This window comes from Microtus ochrogaster, chromosome 15 (genome assembly GCF_000317375.1).
Source record: "Microtus ochrogaster isolate Prairie Vole_2 chromosome 15, MicOch1.0, whole genome shotgun sequence".
Taxonomy (NCBI): Eukaryota; Metazoa; Chordata; class Mammalia; order Rodentia; family Cricetidae; genus Microtus; species Microtus ochrogaster.
The window spans coordinates 31,048,128-31,062,578 of record NC_022017.1 but is presented as its reverse complement, the minus strand read 5'-3'; the positions used below and the strand labels follow the sequence as shown (position 1 = coordinate 31,062,578).

At 49.3% G+C, this 14,451-nt stretch overlaps 1 protein-coding gene across 2 annotated transcripts in view; it reads right to left on the bottom strand.

Moving 5' to 3' along the window:
* Nucleotides 1-14,451, bottom strand: part of Trappc9 (trafficking protein particle complex 9) — a 425,933-nt gene that overhangs the window by 283,783 nt on the left and 127,699 nt on the right. For both annotated transcript variants that reach the window (XM_026782638.1, XM_026782639.1), the window contains one exon: nucleotides 3,037-3,161. In XM_026782638.1, coding sequence (XP_026638439.1) covers nucleotides 3,037-3,161 — 125 coding nt within the window. The remainder of the gene's footprint in view (nucleotides 1-3,036; nucleotides 3,162-14,451) is intronic.

The window sequence follows — 14,451 nt, the reverse complement described above, 5'->3', positions numbered from 1 at the left end:
CAGGATGGATGTAGGCTAGAACCTTCCCGGTAAGCGCACCTAGCGGTGCTACACAGATGATTAGAAATGGGCTAAATTAATATGTGAGAATTAGCCTAGAAGAGGCTAGATAGAAATGGGCCAAGCAGTGTTTAAATGAATACAGTTTGTGTGTTGTTATTTCAGGCATAAGCTAGCAGGCGGCCAGGGTGTTGGGGATGCAGCCCCGTCGCTCTTATTACTAAACATGAGAGTAGCTGGCCAGATGGTGGAAGCTCTTCTCTAAACCTTTGACCTGTAAGCCAGCCCCAATTAAATGTTTTCCTTTATAAGAGTTGGCTGTGGTCATGGTGTCTCTGCACAGCAATAGAACCCTAACTAAGACATTTGCTTTGTGTGTGTGTTTCCAGAACCTGTTTGTCTTATTCCTTCTCCTTTTCATCATCATCATCATCATCATCATCATCATCATCATCATCATCATCACTGTGACAGCTGAGAGAGCACACAGGGTACACGTGAAGGTCAGTTCTCAGCTTCCACCTTCATGTAGGTGCCAGGCATCGAACCCCAGTATGCAGGCGTACGTGGCAAGCATCTTCAGCCCTGAGCCACCCTGAGGACCTTATTCCTCCTTTAATAATTTCCCTACAGTAGTTTACACAGATTTCCTATCATTTCTCCCTTAAGGAGTATCCTCTGTGGGGAGGTTTTACCAAGAACTTCCTTTCCTTGATGGACACAGAGCTGCCCTGCTCACCCATCTCGAGCCTCTTATAAAGCTGTTGGTAATGCACTTCCCTTATCCTCCTCATCTCAGCAAAGCCTGTGTAGAAGCTCCCTGCCTCGGTCCTGGTACTAGCAATTTACATAATTGCTCTTTAATCAATCTGGCTGGCAGTCGATAAATTCTACTGACTTTCTCTAGGAACAATCTTCTGGTTACTTTGCCTATTTTAGGGATTTTGTTTGTGTCTTAGTTCATTGATTTCTGCTTTTTATTATTATTTCTTTTCTGCTTACTTTGGGTTTAATTTTACATTTTCCCTAAGTTCCCAGAGTTCCAGGGCAGTTCTTAGCTATCCTGCAAGGCTGGCTCCCATGGATAGTCTGTGGCTGCTATGCCTGCCGGCCACAGTCTTGAGAAACATGATACTTCCAAAGGATGGCGCATACCTTCCAGAGCCAATGTACAAGAGGCCAAAAGCTCACTGCCCCTGGTGAGCTTTGGCTTTGTCAAGATCTCAGAATTTCTTGCAACAGCCATATGCAAGTAGGAAGTGAAAAGGAGGCTGTTTAAGGACCAGAAGGCAAAGCACGGGAAAGACTGTTGTGTGCACCGGGCCTCTGACTCTCCTATGGCTGCTCTGCCAGGCCCCATCTCTGTCTGCCCCAGCTATGCTTCCTACAAGCAAACCAATATGCAGCGGCAGTGGCACCTGGCACAGTCCAACCTGGGTCTCTGGTGTTCAGTCAGCACCGCGAGCTGGCACCCTCTCAGAGGGGCTCTCAGCAGAGTCCGTGTCACATTTCGGTCATACTGGGCCACAGCAGATGACATGTGATTCAAAAGGTCATACTGGCCACGCCGGTCATGCTGGCCCCCATGATGGTTAGAAAAGGAGGATGAGACAATAAAAGCCAGCACCGAGCTGAGCCAAGACTAGATGCCAGGTAACCAAGCAAGGCAAAGTCCACAGCCATGCTTCCTTCTGGGTGGCTTCTGGCCAAGCAGCTGCCACCAGACTCATTTGTCCTAATCTCCTTTTTCTTTAGCTACAAAACTGAAGTCCCAGAGTCTTACTCTTTCCCCTGCCTCCCAGCAAGTCCACAGTGGGATCATTACTGTTCCTGCTTTTCAGATGGGACTCCGAGAGGCAGACGGGCCTGGCTTACATAATTTGTGTGCTAGGGATATTCATTCAGGGCCGCGGGCATGCTGGCTAAGCACTCTGCCACTGAGCTGCAGCCTTGGCCCTAGAAACGCTGTCACTGATGTTCACCCAACAGACACAGCATCTGTTTTCAGTCACTGAATCCTCCCATCTCATGCAGGTAAACAGTCCTGAGCATGGAAAGTTTCTGTCAGTCACCTGGATCCTTCAGAGAAACCTGGGGAAACATGACGTGCCTGGTCCAAGAAAGTGCTTGGCGACCCCATCACCCATGACAATACAGACTGACAATCCTACAGGTCTCACACAATTAGATCACATCATTCCTGTTTCAGGGATGCTCAGATGCTCTACCAACAGGCCTCAAGCCATTGGCAATAGCCCTTCCCATTCTTCAGAGAGGCCCACTACTCCACAGAGCAAAACCTCCCTTCCACCCTGCACCGAGGTTAGTCAGGACAGCTCACAGTGCAGCTCTTCCCACCCACTTGGGCATTCAGGACAAGCTCTGGCAGCCCCACCAGCCAATGTCCATCCACATTTTGGCATGGGGACAGCACGCAGCATTCCCACAGTGTGCCCTGAGCACACTCACTTAAATGGTGACTCTGTGCCTGTGCTCCAGTCATAGCTCAGAGCCCCGCAGCACCCAACTGTGCACTTTGCCCCTGGGCTCCTGTTCACACCCTCCTTGCAAGCAGCAAGCTCTGCAACCTACTGGTCCTCATATCCTGAGCATCCTGGCTTTGTACAGAGAGCGCCAGTCACTGTGGACTTACAAACCAGCACCTGCAAGAGTGTCCGAATGATTAAGAAAAATGCTGTGTGGTGGATATCCAAACTGAGAACTGGGCAGTGAACATATTTCTCAAAAGGAAAAGGACAAGGGCAAATGGTCTCCTCCTCTCGCTGTCCTCACCAGCACACCCGCCTCCCCAATCTCTGTGTCACAGCAAAACAAGAGCTTGCAGCACCAAAGTACAAGATACATGAGCAGCCTCAGGACTGCTTTCTAGAAATCCCACAAGACGTGAAACACGAGAAACCATTTTCAACCACACACCTCCATCTCCCTCAGAAAAGTTCTCTAAACGCTGAGCTGGAGAGGGCGCTTGGCAGTGACCAATAGAGTCCCAGCAGCCTGGGCCTCCGATGGACTAACCTTGAGGTGGCCAGGGTCCCCCGTCTTGCTGCCCTCAGAAGGGTTTGTGGGTCTGCTCTCCACTCGAGGCCGGACGACCTGGCGGAAAGGACTGGCCAGGGGAAAGCCGCTGACACTGATCCCATCTAGGAAGGAAGACAGAGAAGTCCCAGGTGAAATGACAGTCTCTTCTGTGAGGCAGGGTTTGTTTTGTTTTTTCCATGTAGTAACGGGAAGGAACATGGCAGTCTCCACTCCCTAGTCTAATTAAAGGTGGGAGAGTCACCCCTGGGCGGGCATTCATTCACACTGCCAACAACACCCCTCAGCAGGCAAGCTTTTCTAGGAGAAGATGTGGGGAAAGTGGGCTTTCATGGAGAACGGATGACCCAGAAGTTCCAGTGGGGTTCTCAAGGAATAGCACACACAGTAAAGGGCAGACCAAAGGCAAAGCGGCTCTCCCTGGCACTGGAGACTAGCTGTCAATCAGACCAGCCACTGCAAAGGAACTAGAAGATTCTACATTGTTTGCCATGCCCCATCCTGGCCCCAGCTTTTCACTCTGGTGACAGCCATCACTGCTTGCCCTGGTATCCCCAAATCTGCGCCTCATCTCACACATCACCCTTTCCACAGTGCCTCCCCTGGGTACACTAACTGAAAACAATCTTTCCCTCTGACACCCAGAAACTTCTCTAGCCTGAGATCTGTGTCTACTGTGTGCTACCCTGTAGCCAGGGGAGAGGCTGAGCATGGAGGACCATCAAGGAACACAGGTATTGGGAAGAAGGGAACTACACATCTGCAATGGCTGGGAGCTGGAAATCTATGGAACGTAGCTACTTTAGATACACACACAAACAAACACACATACATTTAAATGTGAAATTTGCCTCAGAAACCTCAAAAAGCAATCATCTTAAAGCTCATGGTAAGCTCATCATAGGCTAAAGGGCTATGATCTCTAATCCAGAGGAAGGTAGAAAAGACAAGCTGCATCATACATGGGCAGGGCGTTTCCACCTCCGGTTGGGGCAGAAGCTTGAGCAAGAGTAAAGCTGGGGAGGGGACAGGGCAGCTGCAGAAGTGAAAGAGACAAGCTTGGGAAAGATGTCACAGAGCACTGAGAAAGACCGCCCTCCAGTGTGGGAGCAGGGGAAGGACAGACAATGGCATTCGAGCATCCCACCTGGGTAGATGCCAGCACAGGCAATTCCACACAGAATGCAGAACAGATTTGTCTGACAATGACTAGGAAGACAAGATCAAAAAGTCACAAACAGATGAAGGCAGCCTACTGGGGCCGAGTTTAGCGCTACTATTAGGATGGAGGGCAGACAAAAATGGTCTGAGTCATGAATAAAAGTAAGCTTGTGGCAAGATCTTCACAGCCACCATTTACAGTGCTCAATCTTTCCATTAGGGGAATCTCTGTGGGCAATTCAGGATGTAATTCCGCATGCTGAAATAATACTTCTCTTGAATTCAGCTGCAGCATGATGATCGTCATGACCACTGGGAAATGACAGCTGAAAACAGACGCACTGGCCACACCAGCAGAGCCAGCCATCAAAAGTAGTAACAGGAAGGAGTATTTTAAAGATTAAAGCAGACCCCAGAACAGGCAAGGCATGGGACTGGCTGCAGAGGAGCTGACGTGCAGTGGAGAACTGGGAGGAAATGGTAGGTGAACATCATCCGAGCAGCTGAACCCTGGGGAGCTCAGAAGCTTCTTGAAGGAACTTTCCTGTATTTCTCCCATCCTTGGTCCCACAACTCCAGGCTCTTTGGACTCCAGAATTCATAGCAGTGCCCTTCCAGGTTCCACCTGAGACTGATTCATGCTCCCAAAATCTCCAGCCTGTTGTGAGACTTCCTGCCCTCCACAGGCACGAGAGCCAGCTCCTCTCATGAGTTCCCTCTTGGTCATTTACAGACATATCCATGCACCCAGCAGAAGCCCTATCCCTCTGATTATGGATCATGGTATCTTGGGCTGGCAGTGGTGCGTGGGTCACTACTGTACTGGCTCTGCCCATGAGAAAGCCAAGGTTCCAAAGAGGTGAGTGACCTCCTCGGTGTTACACAGCCCATCAACAGAGCTAAAACCAGAACTCAGAACACCAGCCACGCTGAGACAAAACAAACAAACAAACAAAAAAAAAAACAAACCCACACTGAGCTCACCAGTCCACGCTGCCCTGTAGTATTCCAGGAGATCTAAGCTATGTACCAAGCCCCTACCAAATCTATGGTAAAGACCCCCAAATGGCTTAGCAACCAGCCCCCATGACAGTATGGTTTTATTTTCATGTTTCCAGAAAGGAGGGAAAAAAGACATAAATGAGTAAGGCTGAATATAGACTTTTTGTAACAGGCACCTGATATAAACTTGAATAAAATATAACAAAAATAAAATATACTTGCAAAGGTAAAAGAAAGCAGCGGGTCTCTGTGGGAGTCTACCCGTGCAGGCTGTTCCAGGTGGAATATTTTTCAAAGATGCTTTCTCATGTATTCATAAAATCCACGGATGCCAAAAAAAGCCCATCTGGTTATCATAAAATATGCTCAAGAAAACCAAAGCAGTAGAAGCAGTTGGCTAAGAAAATGAACCAACACTCTTCATTTCCATAGAGAAAGCAGCACGCTCATTCATTCAGAAACTCTGCAATGTGGTTAGGAAAATAAAAATAACTCCTACACTGACAGTGGATGGACGGCCTGGTCCAGACACGGCTTTCCCTCTACTGGGTGCACCAGACCTAAGGCCTTCTGCCTTATTCTCACATCTGCAGGCTTCCCACTGTCCGCCTGAACACACACAGTGTGTTCCCAGACTGTCCTACAGTTACAGCTTTAAGTACAGGAGCTACTGGTATGGATGAGTAAGTGGCCATCTTTCCACAGGACAGAGGGGTAGGGTTAGCTCCAGGCTTCCAATACAAGCCGCTACTAAATCATTTCTTTATAGAATGAGATGTCAAGCAGAAGTGATGGCTTACTCGATAGTAGAACAAGGCTGAGATGGGAGGTGACTTGCAGTTGTCCTGAGGTGATGAGAGATGTACAATTCTCTGGGGAGGCCACTTGGAGGACACTAGGGCAGGAGAGGTGGCCAGGAGCGAGCCTGCCCGTCCCCCTTTTTCTGTGCGCTGTCAGTGCACAGGCCTATGTTTGCGGCGTGGGGTTCAGCAGAAGCACCCAAGGCCTGCTGAGCTTCCACGAGAACCAGCTCTGCTTCCCAGGGCCTGGGACACCTCTTGCCACCCTTCTGAGGAAGAGACTGGGGACAGGCTGCTGAGGGTAAAGGCATCCGCATCGTCTTCACCCAGAATCCAGGACTGTATGCAAATCATATTTCATTGTGAACTGCTTCACAACTGATGGCTGAAGCTTTGGAGTTGCCACTGTGGGCCAGGGATTGCTTTTATTTGTGGGCCATTGCTCTGCAATCCACTGTATTTCCTTTCATAGCCTGCTCGATCCCTTGATGCTGTCCCTTGAAATCATAACCGTTGTTCGACATCTCTGCCCTGGTCTGCTGTTCCCTTTTGAAAATAAATATGGATTTTTTTGAGTTCTCAATCTTATTTTTTTAAAGAACAGTGGCTTGCCCCAGAAGCTGGAGGCAGCATGCCTGCGGTCTTAACACACAAGTGTTAGATATCTGAGCTTTTCCACAAATGTGTTTTCTAAGAAGAAAGCCTGAGATTTTTCTTGAAACGGGTTTTCCCTCAGGCTAGAGAGCATGAGGACAGAGAGAATAAACACGTAACAGTGCCAGCACACTTGCCAGGGATGCAGTTCAACTACTTCCGCTTGCTCCCACAGGGTCCTCACTTGTGGCCAGGACAGGAGAGCACACTTGTCCTGCCATCTGCACACCCCTGTGCCAGCACCAGTCCTCTAAGAAAATCTGCAGAATGCACTCTGGGCCTTTTTTACCCAGCTGTGCAGATCGTGAGGGCAAGTCTGGGATCTTATATCTGAATTCCCTGCCTGTTGCCTCCCAGGGTGTGACTTCCTTGCTCAGCACTCGCAGCTCCTCGGGCTCCTGACAGCCATACCACGGTTTCACTTAGAAGAGTCCTGCAGCCTGCCTTTGCCATCAGATACAGGGAGTCACCCAGGGCTCTATGGGAAGTTTCCTACCTTGTCCCAAGCTGTCATCTGCCTTCAGGAACCAGACACATCCTATACCCAGTTCCTAGCCCTGTAGACTTTTGGGTCTATGGGGAACATGATGGTTCCTGGGTACCAGTTCTCTGGTTGGGTTCCCATGGCAACCCATGTTCCTTTCATCCTTGTTGTGAATTTCTCTGCCTGGTTTTATATACAACCCGGGCAAGCTGCTGCCCTCTCCCCAGCCAGCTTTAACTTTTTGGGGGCACCTTCTCTTCTCTGCCCATTGAGCCTCTTGCAGAGGGTTTCCAGGGATGAGCCCTACACCTGCAGTCCCAGCCCCTTCACACTCTGTGGGTCCACCTAGACCTTGTGTGCTTCACTGAAGACTGAACTAAATGCTCATTCTCTGCTGCCTACTTTTTTCCCGTATATGAGCTGAAATTAGGAGTTTATACCCTAGATTTTAATTCTGGCCTATGAATACTTTTGGGTTGTGTCAGCCATTGCATATTGCTTTTGTTTTGTATTCAGCGGGGTGATCTGCTTTTGCTCCAAAGGAACCAAGCTAATGTGCTGGACAGCCTGCCCATCGATATATTTAGCTGTGCCACCTACCTGCCTTCTGAGTCACAGACAGTCATTTCACAGGACTGCGGCACAGCCACAGGAAAGGTCAGCCTGCCCCTGGCTCCCGGAGGCTCACAGGGACGAATCTCTGCGGATGTCAACAGCCTCACGCCACCCACCACAGCTGCCCCAGAGGTCTGTTTAATAACCTGTGAAGCGCATTCATTGCTAGGTTCTCTGTTCGGCCAGCATGTGGGAAGGTTGTTCTGTGAGTTAAACTCCAGCTGGGAAAGAACTTCCTAAGCCACTGGGGTGGGGATTCGAGTGTTTGTCATCATCAGCAACAGGTGATTGTACCACAGGCAACAAGAGCCTGTCTGTGAGTGGACCACTCATTTACCCGTGCTCTCTCTCCAACTCATTCTCTGCAGCCAAGCGCTGGTGCCTCACCAAGGGACAACCACAGGGTGTGTTGGGGGGGGGGGGTGCTCAGCAGAAGAGACTCTAGGTGCCTCTGTCCAAACAGAAAGAGGTGGTGTCTGGGGAGGTATGGCGGCTTGACTGCTAGCTCAGGGCGCAGACAACATTTCCAGAGTTGTTCTCACCTCCCCATGCCTTTCTTCTCTGTGCCCACCCAGGCTTTTACATCTCTCATCTGAACTTCTTCCCAGCTGCTAACCCCCCTCTCTGCTGTCTTCCACGCTGTCGTCACGATCACATGGCTGGTGCAGAGTGGTTCTGCCTCTCTGCTGCAGCTTGAGTCAGGGCCTCCTGTAGGGCCCGGGTCTGCCCCTGTTCCTGGGGTGCATTTTGAGGACAGTTTCTGGTCAGCCAGCTAAAACATTCTGTTTGTTCCTGTGCTCCCTCTGCCCCGCCTGATGATTAGCTGTAGGGCATCGTTTACTCCATCGTGGAAATCCTTGTGCAGCAGCAAGGTATATAAGGATTTCCCCAAGGTTGAATAAACGGCATTGGGCATTCGGCTGATCTCCTTTCGAAAAGGTCTCTTTTTGTGTTCTTTCGATCTCCAGGCCCGCGAACTGTACCGTGGGGGGTAACACAGAATCGGGTGTTACAGCCTCCCACCGCCAAAGTCAGTACAGAACGTGGGCCATTTTGATCTCTCCCTCACCTGTTCGGATTCCAGCTCCTTGCGTCTACCTCACTTGTCTCAGCCTCACACTGACGACCTAGAGTGTGCACCGTGGCTTCCCCGCCTTCTGCTGCACTGTAGCTGCCTGGGATCTGTGGAATGGTGGCCTTCCTCCCACTGTGTCAGGGTTACTGAAGGCTCAGCATGGTTTGGGAACCTTCAGTGTAGACACAGCTTTTCCTCCAGTGTAGACAGCCTTCCCGCTGGTGTAGACAGGTAGTCTTCTTTCTGTCTACTTGAAGAGCTCCTACTTATCCCCTGAGCAGACCCAGAGGCTGTTCAGCGCCTGTGACAAAGGGCTTTGAGATCCGACAGGGCCAGCCCTCACCAGGTGATTGTTCTGGAGCCATCTGGATGTTCCCCACCCTGGCTCTTTCATACCAATTTCAGAACCGTTTTCAAGTTCTGTACAACAGTCTCTCAGACTTTTATCCAGACAGTCTCAAACTGGTAGATGAATTTTGGAGGAAAGAGACCTCCTTGTGCTATTTGGTCTTCCCGTCTATGAATATGGTATACCTCTTTAGTATGCTTGTCTTGTTTAGTGGTTTTCAGCAACGCTTTTCAATTTCCTCTGGGAAGCTCTTACAGTATTTTACAGATTCAGTCCTGGTTGCCTTATCAACTGAAAGTCTGTCCAAGCTGCACTCGGCAGTGAGCACTAACAACAAGTTACGGCTTGATGGATTTCTACGTTTGTGTTCACAGGGTAGTAGCCTCCACCCATAGCATAGCACAATACTTCCCAGCACTCTGCTTCCTTCCAGGCCTGCTGCTGTTGGCAACTCTCTACCAAGATACACAATTATGGCTGCCACCAAGATATCATCAGTCCCACCTGTTATGGGATCCTAAATACAGAATCTATTCTGTTTCTTTTTCAAGCCTCTTTCTTTGACTTAAAATCATATGAAGATATTCTATTACATGCCTGGAGTCGAAAGCCTCAAATCAGAGTACAGGCTCCTCCTTCCCCTCACCGTGGTGTCTGAGGTCCATGTTCATGTGTTTTCTCACTGTACGGTTTGTTGCTGAGTCAAAACGGTATTTAGCCATTCTGCTTCTAGAAGTTCAGCTTGTCGGCAGCACTGCTGTAGCCGGCTTGTCTGCATTTAGATGTAAGGGCATACTGCAGCTTGCTCTGGTAGACCTGTAGCCAGGCAAGTGTTCAAAGTGCTCTATTCTCTTCTCCTCTCTTCTCCCCCCACCTCCTCTTTAAAGTTTTTAGTACCGAGAATTGAACCCAGGGTCTTGGGCATGCTAAACACACTGTCAACTGTTGGATTTAATTTTCAGTCCCATCAAAATGTCACCGCCTTACAGTGTGTGGTTAGCTGTTTTGCTCTTTTAATGTTGTCTTTTCATGATTAGAATTTCTTTCTTTCTTTTTTAAAAGACGTTTCTCTGTGTAGCCCTGGATGTCCTGGAGCTTGCTCTGTAGACCAGGCTGGTCTTGAACTCAGAGATCCACTTACTCCTGCCTCCCTAGTGCTGAGATTAAAGTCAGCCTGCACTACCATGCCCAGTTTAGAATTTCTTAATTTTGTTATCATTCTTTCCTTTTGGTTAGTGCTATCCAGGAAATCTTTGCCTACACACAGGCAGTGGAAAAGCTACCCTCTGTTCCTTCTGGAAACTGTTGCTTTAGCTTCACACTTAGGGTTCCGGCTCTTTTGAGCTAGTCTCCCCTTTTCCCTCTCCCTCACGACTACAATTCCCTCCTCCCCTCCCCCTCACAGAAAGTCTCCTCTTCCCCTCCCCTCACAGATATGTGTTGTGTGTTCTGTGCATCCTGCTTCTCGGGTTGTGGTTTCTTCTGGTCCCGGTATCCTGGTATGCTGTGCCATCCCGTGGAGCTCTGCCCTACTGGCCCGTTCCGTGTGGTACAGAGAGGGAGCTGCTGGCTACATGTGGCAATAGGCACTTGAACAGTGTATAGTGCACCTAAGCATCTAAAGGACTGATTATTGATTTCACTTGATTTTAATTACTTCAAATTTAAGTAATTTCTCTGGTGGCTACTATATACAGTACAAGCCTAGTGGGAGAGACAAAGCAATTTCACATAAATTAAAAAGTATTATGAAAATGTATGGTGTTGAGTGTAGAGAGGAGCTGACCTAATTTAAAGGGCAGAAGAAGGATTTTCTCCAAGTGTGATGCTAGGCTAAGATTCAAAGCATGAGGAGAACGTCAGCAGGTGAAAGACTGGAGGATGAGAACAGTGGTCCTTAATGCAAAGAAGGAAGCATGGTCCAGGAATGCAAACTTTTTTAAAAGTGTAGGTGTGGGGGCAAAGAGGGAGAGAGGGGGAAGGGAGAAGGAGAGGGAAAGGGACTTAAAGCTAATTTTTAAGAGACCTGGGCCATCGATGTGGAAGCTAATTTGTGGGGAGAAAAGGTTTTGTGTGACAGTTGGGGAGCATTTGCTCTTCTTAATTTTTAAAATCAATGCTCTGCCTTGGAACTTTGAGCCTGCAGCCTTGCTGGCTGCTTAATGAAGACACAGTGCCTTTCCTGCCCAGATGCAGGGATGCAAGCCCACTGTGCGGACTATCACAGCTCTTACTCTGTTCTTTGAGTCCCTGCCTTTTAGAGGAGGACAAGCATCTGCCAGGGGGCAGGGGTCTGGAACATGCCCCCCCCCCGTCATATTATAAACAAGCATCTGCCAGGGGGCAGGGGTCTGGAACATGCCCCCCCCGTCATATTATAAACAAGCATCTGCCGGGGGGCAGGGGTCTGGAACATGCCCCCCCGTCATATTATAAACAAGACAATCCCACTTTAACCTCAAACTGACGATACTCTGGGTCTTGTTTTCCAAAATTTTTAAATCCCAAAATAACATATATTAATTCAGCTATCTCTTGTGAAAACTGACATTCACTTAGTTATGTTTCCCTTCCAGTAGAGGAACCCTGTAAATAACAGATAAAAGAGGGGAATCAGGGAACTGGAGTTATGGCTCAAAGGTTAAGGGTACTGGCTGCTCTTCTAGAGGGCCCGGGTTTGATTCCCAGCACTTCTATGGCAGCTCACAGTCATCTGTAACTCCAGTCCCAGGGAATCTGACGCCCTCTGGCTTTCCCAAGCACCCACCACACATATGCTAAAGGCCTACACACAGGTAAAACCCCAAATAACATTTTTAATAAGATAAGCAATCACAGTGGAAACCCAAGGATCACATTAGCACTGCTAGGACCATTGCTATTGCTATACAGTAACACGGACTACTCCGGAACACAAGAGCAGGCAGGGGTCAGTGGAGCATGGCCTTAACTAATTTTCTTTTTAGAAAATTTGTCCTGGACAGATCTGGGACCTGCACCCAGATCTCATGCCTTTCACTCCTTTGGGACTTGATACAGTGTCCCTAACCTTCCCTGTCTTCCTCCATGTGTCCCAGGAGGTAATGTGGATACACTGGGTGGTGCTGCCAATGTCTGCAACAGTCAGGAGAAACAGATGAGAGCCAGCCTGACCACCTGAGGTGAAGCCTGGCTGGCTTAGTTCTTCCCTCCTGTTGTACCCAAGATCCCACCCCAAGTGGACCTCAGGTGACTTCCTGTCCAGCTAACACCCGCTTAAGCAGTCTCCATCACACTCAGCTCCTCTGGAAACATGTCCAGCTTCTCCAATGGCTTCCCAAAGAAGCCCCCTGGGCTGCAGCTTCTGTGGCCTGCCTGACACTGCCGCACCCCCATGCCGTCCAGACTGGTCTCTGTTGAATGCCCCACCACTGGGGCCCTGTTCAGGAGCTTGTAACACAGGTCATCCCAACCCAACCAGTCCTTGAAGCTCAGACAGGGTTCATGATGCTGTCACCTCTCCAACAGTGAATAGACACTGGGAGTGTCTGGGAGCAGTCCTGTGCCAAATCCTGAAAAGAGACACCCTAAAGGAAGACAGTGTTGAGAAAGTAGAACACCTAGAGACGTCATAGGGACGCATGGAAAATACCACCTCTGCCACTACAGCTCACTGGAGACAGAACCCATGTGACGGTTTGAAAGAAAATGGCCCCCAAAGGGAATAGCACTATTAAGAGGTGTGACTTTGTTGGGGTGGGGCAATGTGGATACACTGGGTGGTGCTGCCAATGTCTGCAACAGTCAGGAGAAACAGATGAGAGCCAGCCTGACCACCTGAGGTGGAGCCTGGCTGGCTTAGTTCTTCCCACCTTTGTTGAGGTGTGGCCTTGTTGGAGAAAGTGTGTCACTGTGGAGGCAGGCTTTAAGGTCTCCTACACTCAAGATACCACCCAGTGTATCAGTCTACTTCCTGTTGCCTGAATATCACACATAGCAGCTACCTCTTCAGCACCATGCCTGCATGCTGCCATGTCCCACCATGATGATAATGGACTGAACCTCTGAACTATGAGTGAGCCACCACAATTAAATGCTTTCTTTGTAAGAGTTGCCGTGGTCATGGCATCTCTTCACAGTAACAGAAACCCTAACTAAAGCAACCCACAAGAGTTGGAGAGGGGGTAACTAGAGCTTGGCTTGGAAAGCAGAGAGAAGAGCGTGAATGCAGGTCCATCACCAGAGACAGCATCAGACATACGACACTGCCTCAGAACAGCGGCAAGAGGCTAGGGAAGGACCCAGCAAGGGGGAAATAAGGCAGGAGAGGGCATGGGCCCAAACTGCAAAGGCCTTGCTTTGAAGAAAAAACTAAGCTTTTAGCAGGAGATGAAGGCTCGTGGAAGGCAGAAGAGTGACCAGGTATCTGCAATAACTTGAATAAAGACACTTAGCATGCTGCCCGAGGCCAAGAGGCAGAGGGAGGCTACTGAAGAGAAACAAGAGACATGTCTGCCAGGGTCAAACAAATGAAGAACAACATGCATGTCATGTGGAAAAGAGAGGAGACTGCACCTGCACGTGACCTCTCTTAGCCTCTGAAAGTGGTCATTTGCCAACAAAGAGGACCCTGTGAGAGACATACATGGATCTAATCTACATGGGAAGTAGAAAAAGACAAGAGCTCCTGAGTAAACTGGGAGCATGGGGATCATGGAAGAGGGTAGAAGGGGAGGGGAGAGGAAGGAAGAGTAGAGAAAAATCTATAGCTCAATAAAAAAAACAATTTTTAAAAAAAGAGGTCATTTGCTGAGAGGAAGGGGGCTCAGAGAGGAGGTACAGTGAGAAGACCCAATCTAGTGTTCAGTTCTCAGGGAGTGAGCTAGTACTCTCCAGTGGGGAGCCTTGTTGTAACCCAAAATGCAGTCCCCCACAAGATGGCAGGTGAGAGTCCATGACTCTGTACCACAGTCATGTCATGGGCCCCTTCTCAAAAGGCACCAGCAGAAGGCTCACCACCCTTTCACCCTCTCATACGGTGCCTGGGAAGACGACCCTCATGGACAGGGTCATTGCTCCACTTCAAAGAAAAAACAAGTTGTCCGTCTGCCCTCAGACAGTAAGGCGACAGTGTTCACCTCGGTACTCATCTAGAAACTGTTGTTTGCTCTCTTGGGGAAGGAGGCGCAATAAGACAAACACCCCCACGCACACGGGAGGCGCAATAAGACTAACACCCCCACGCACACGGGAGGCGCAATAAGACTAACACCCC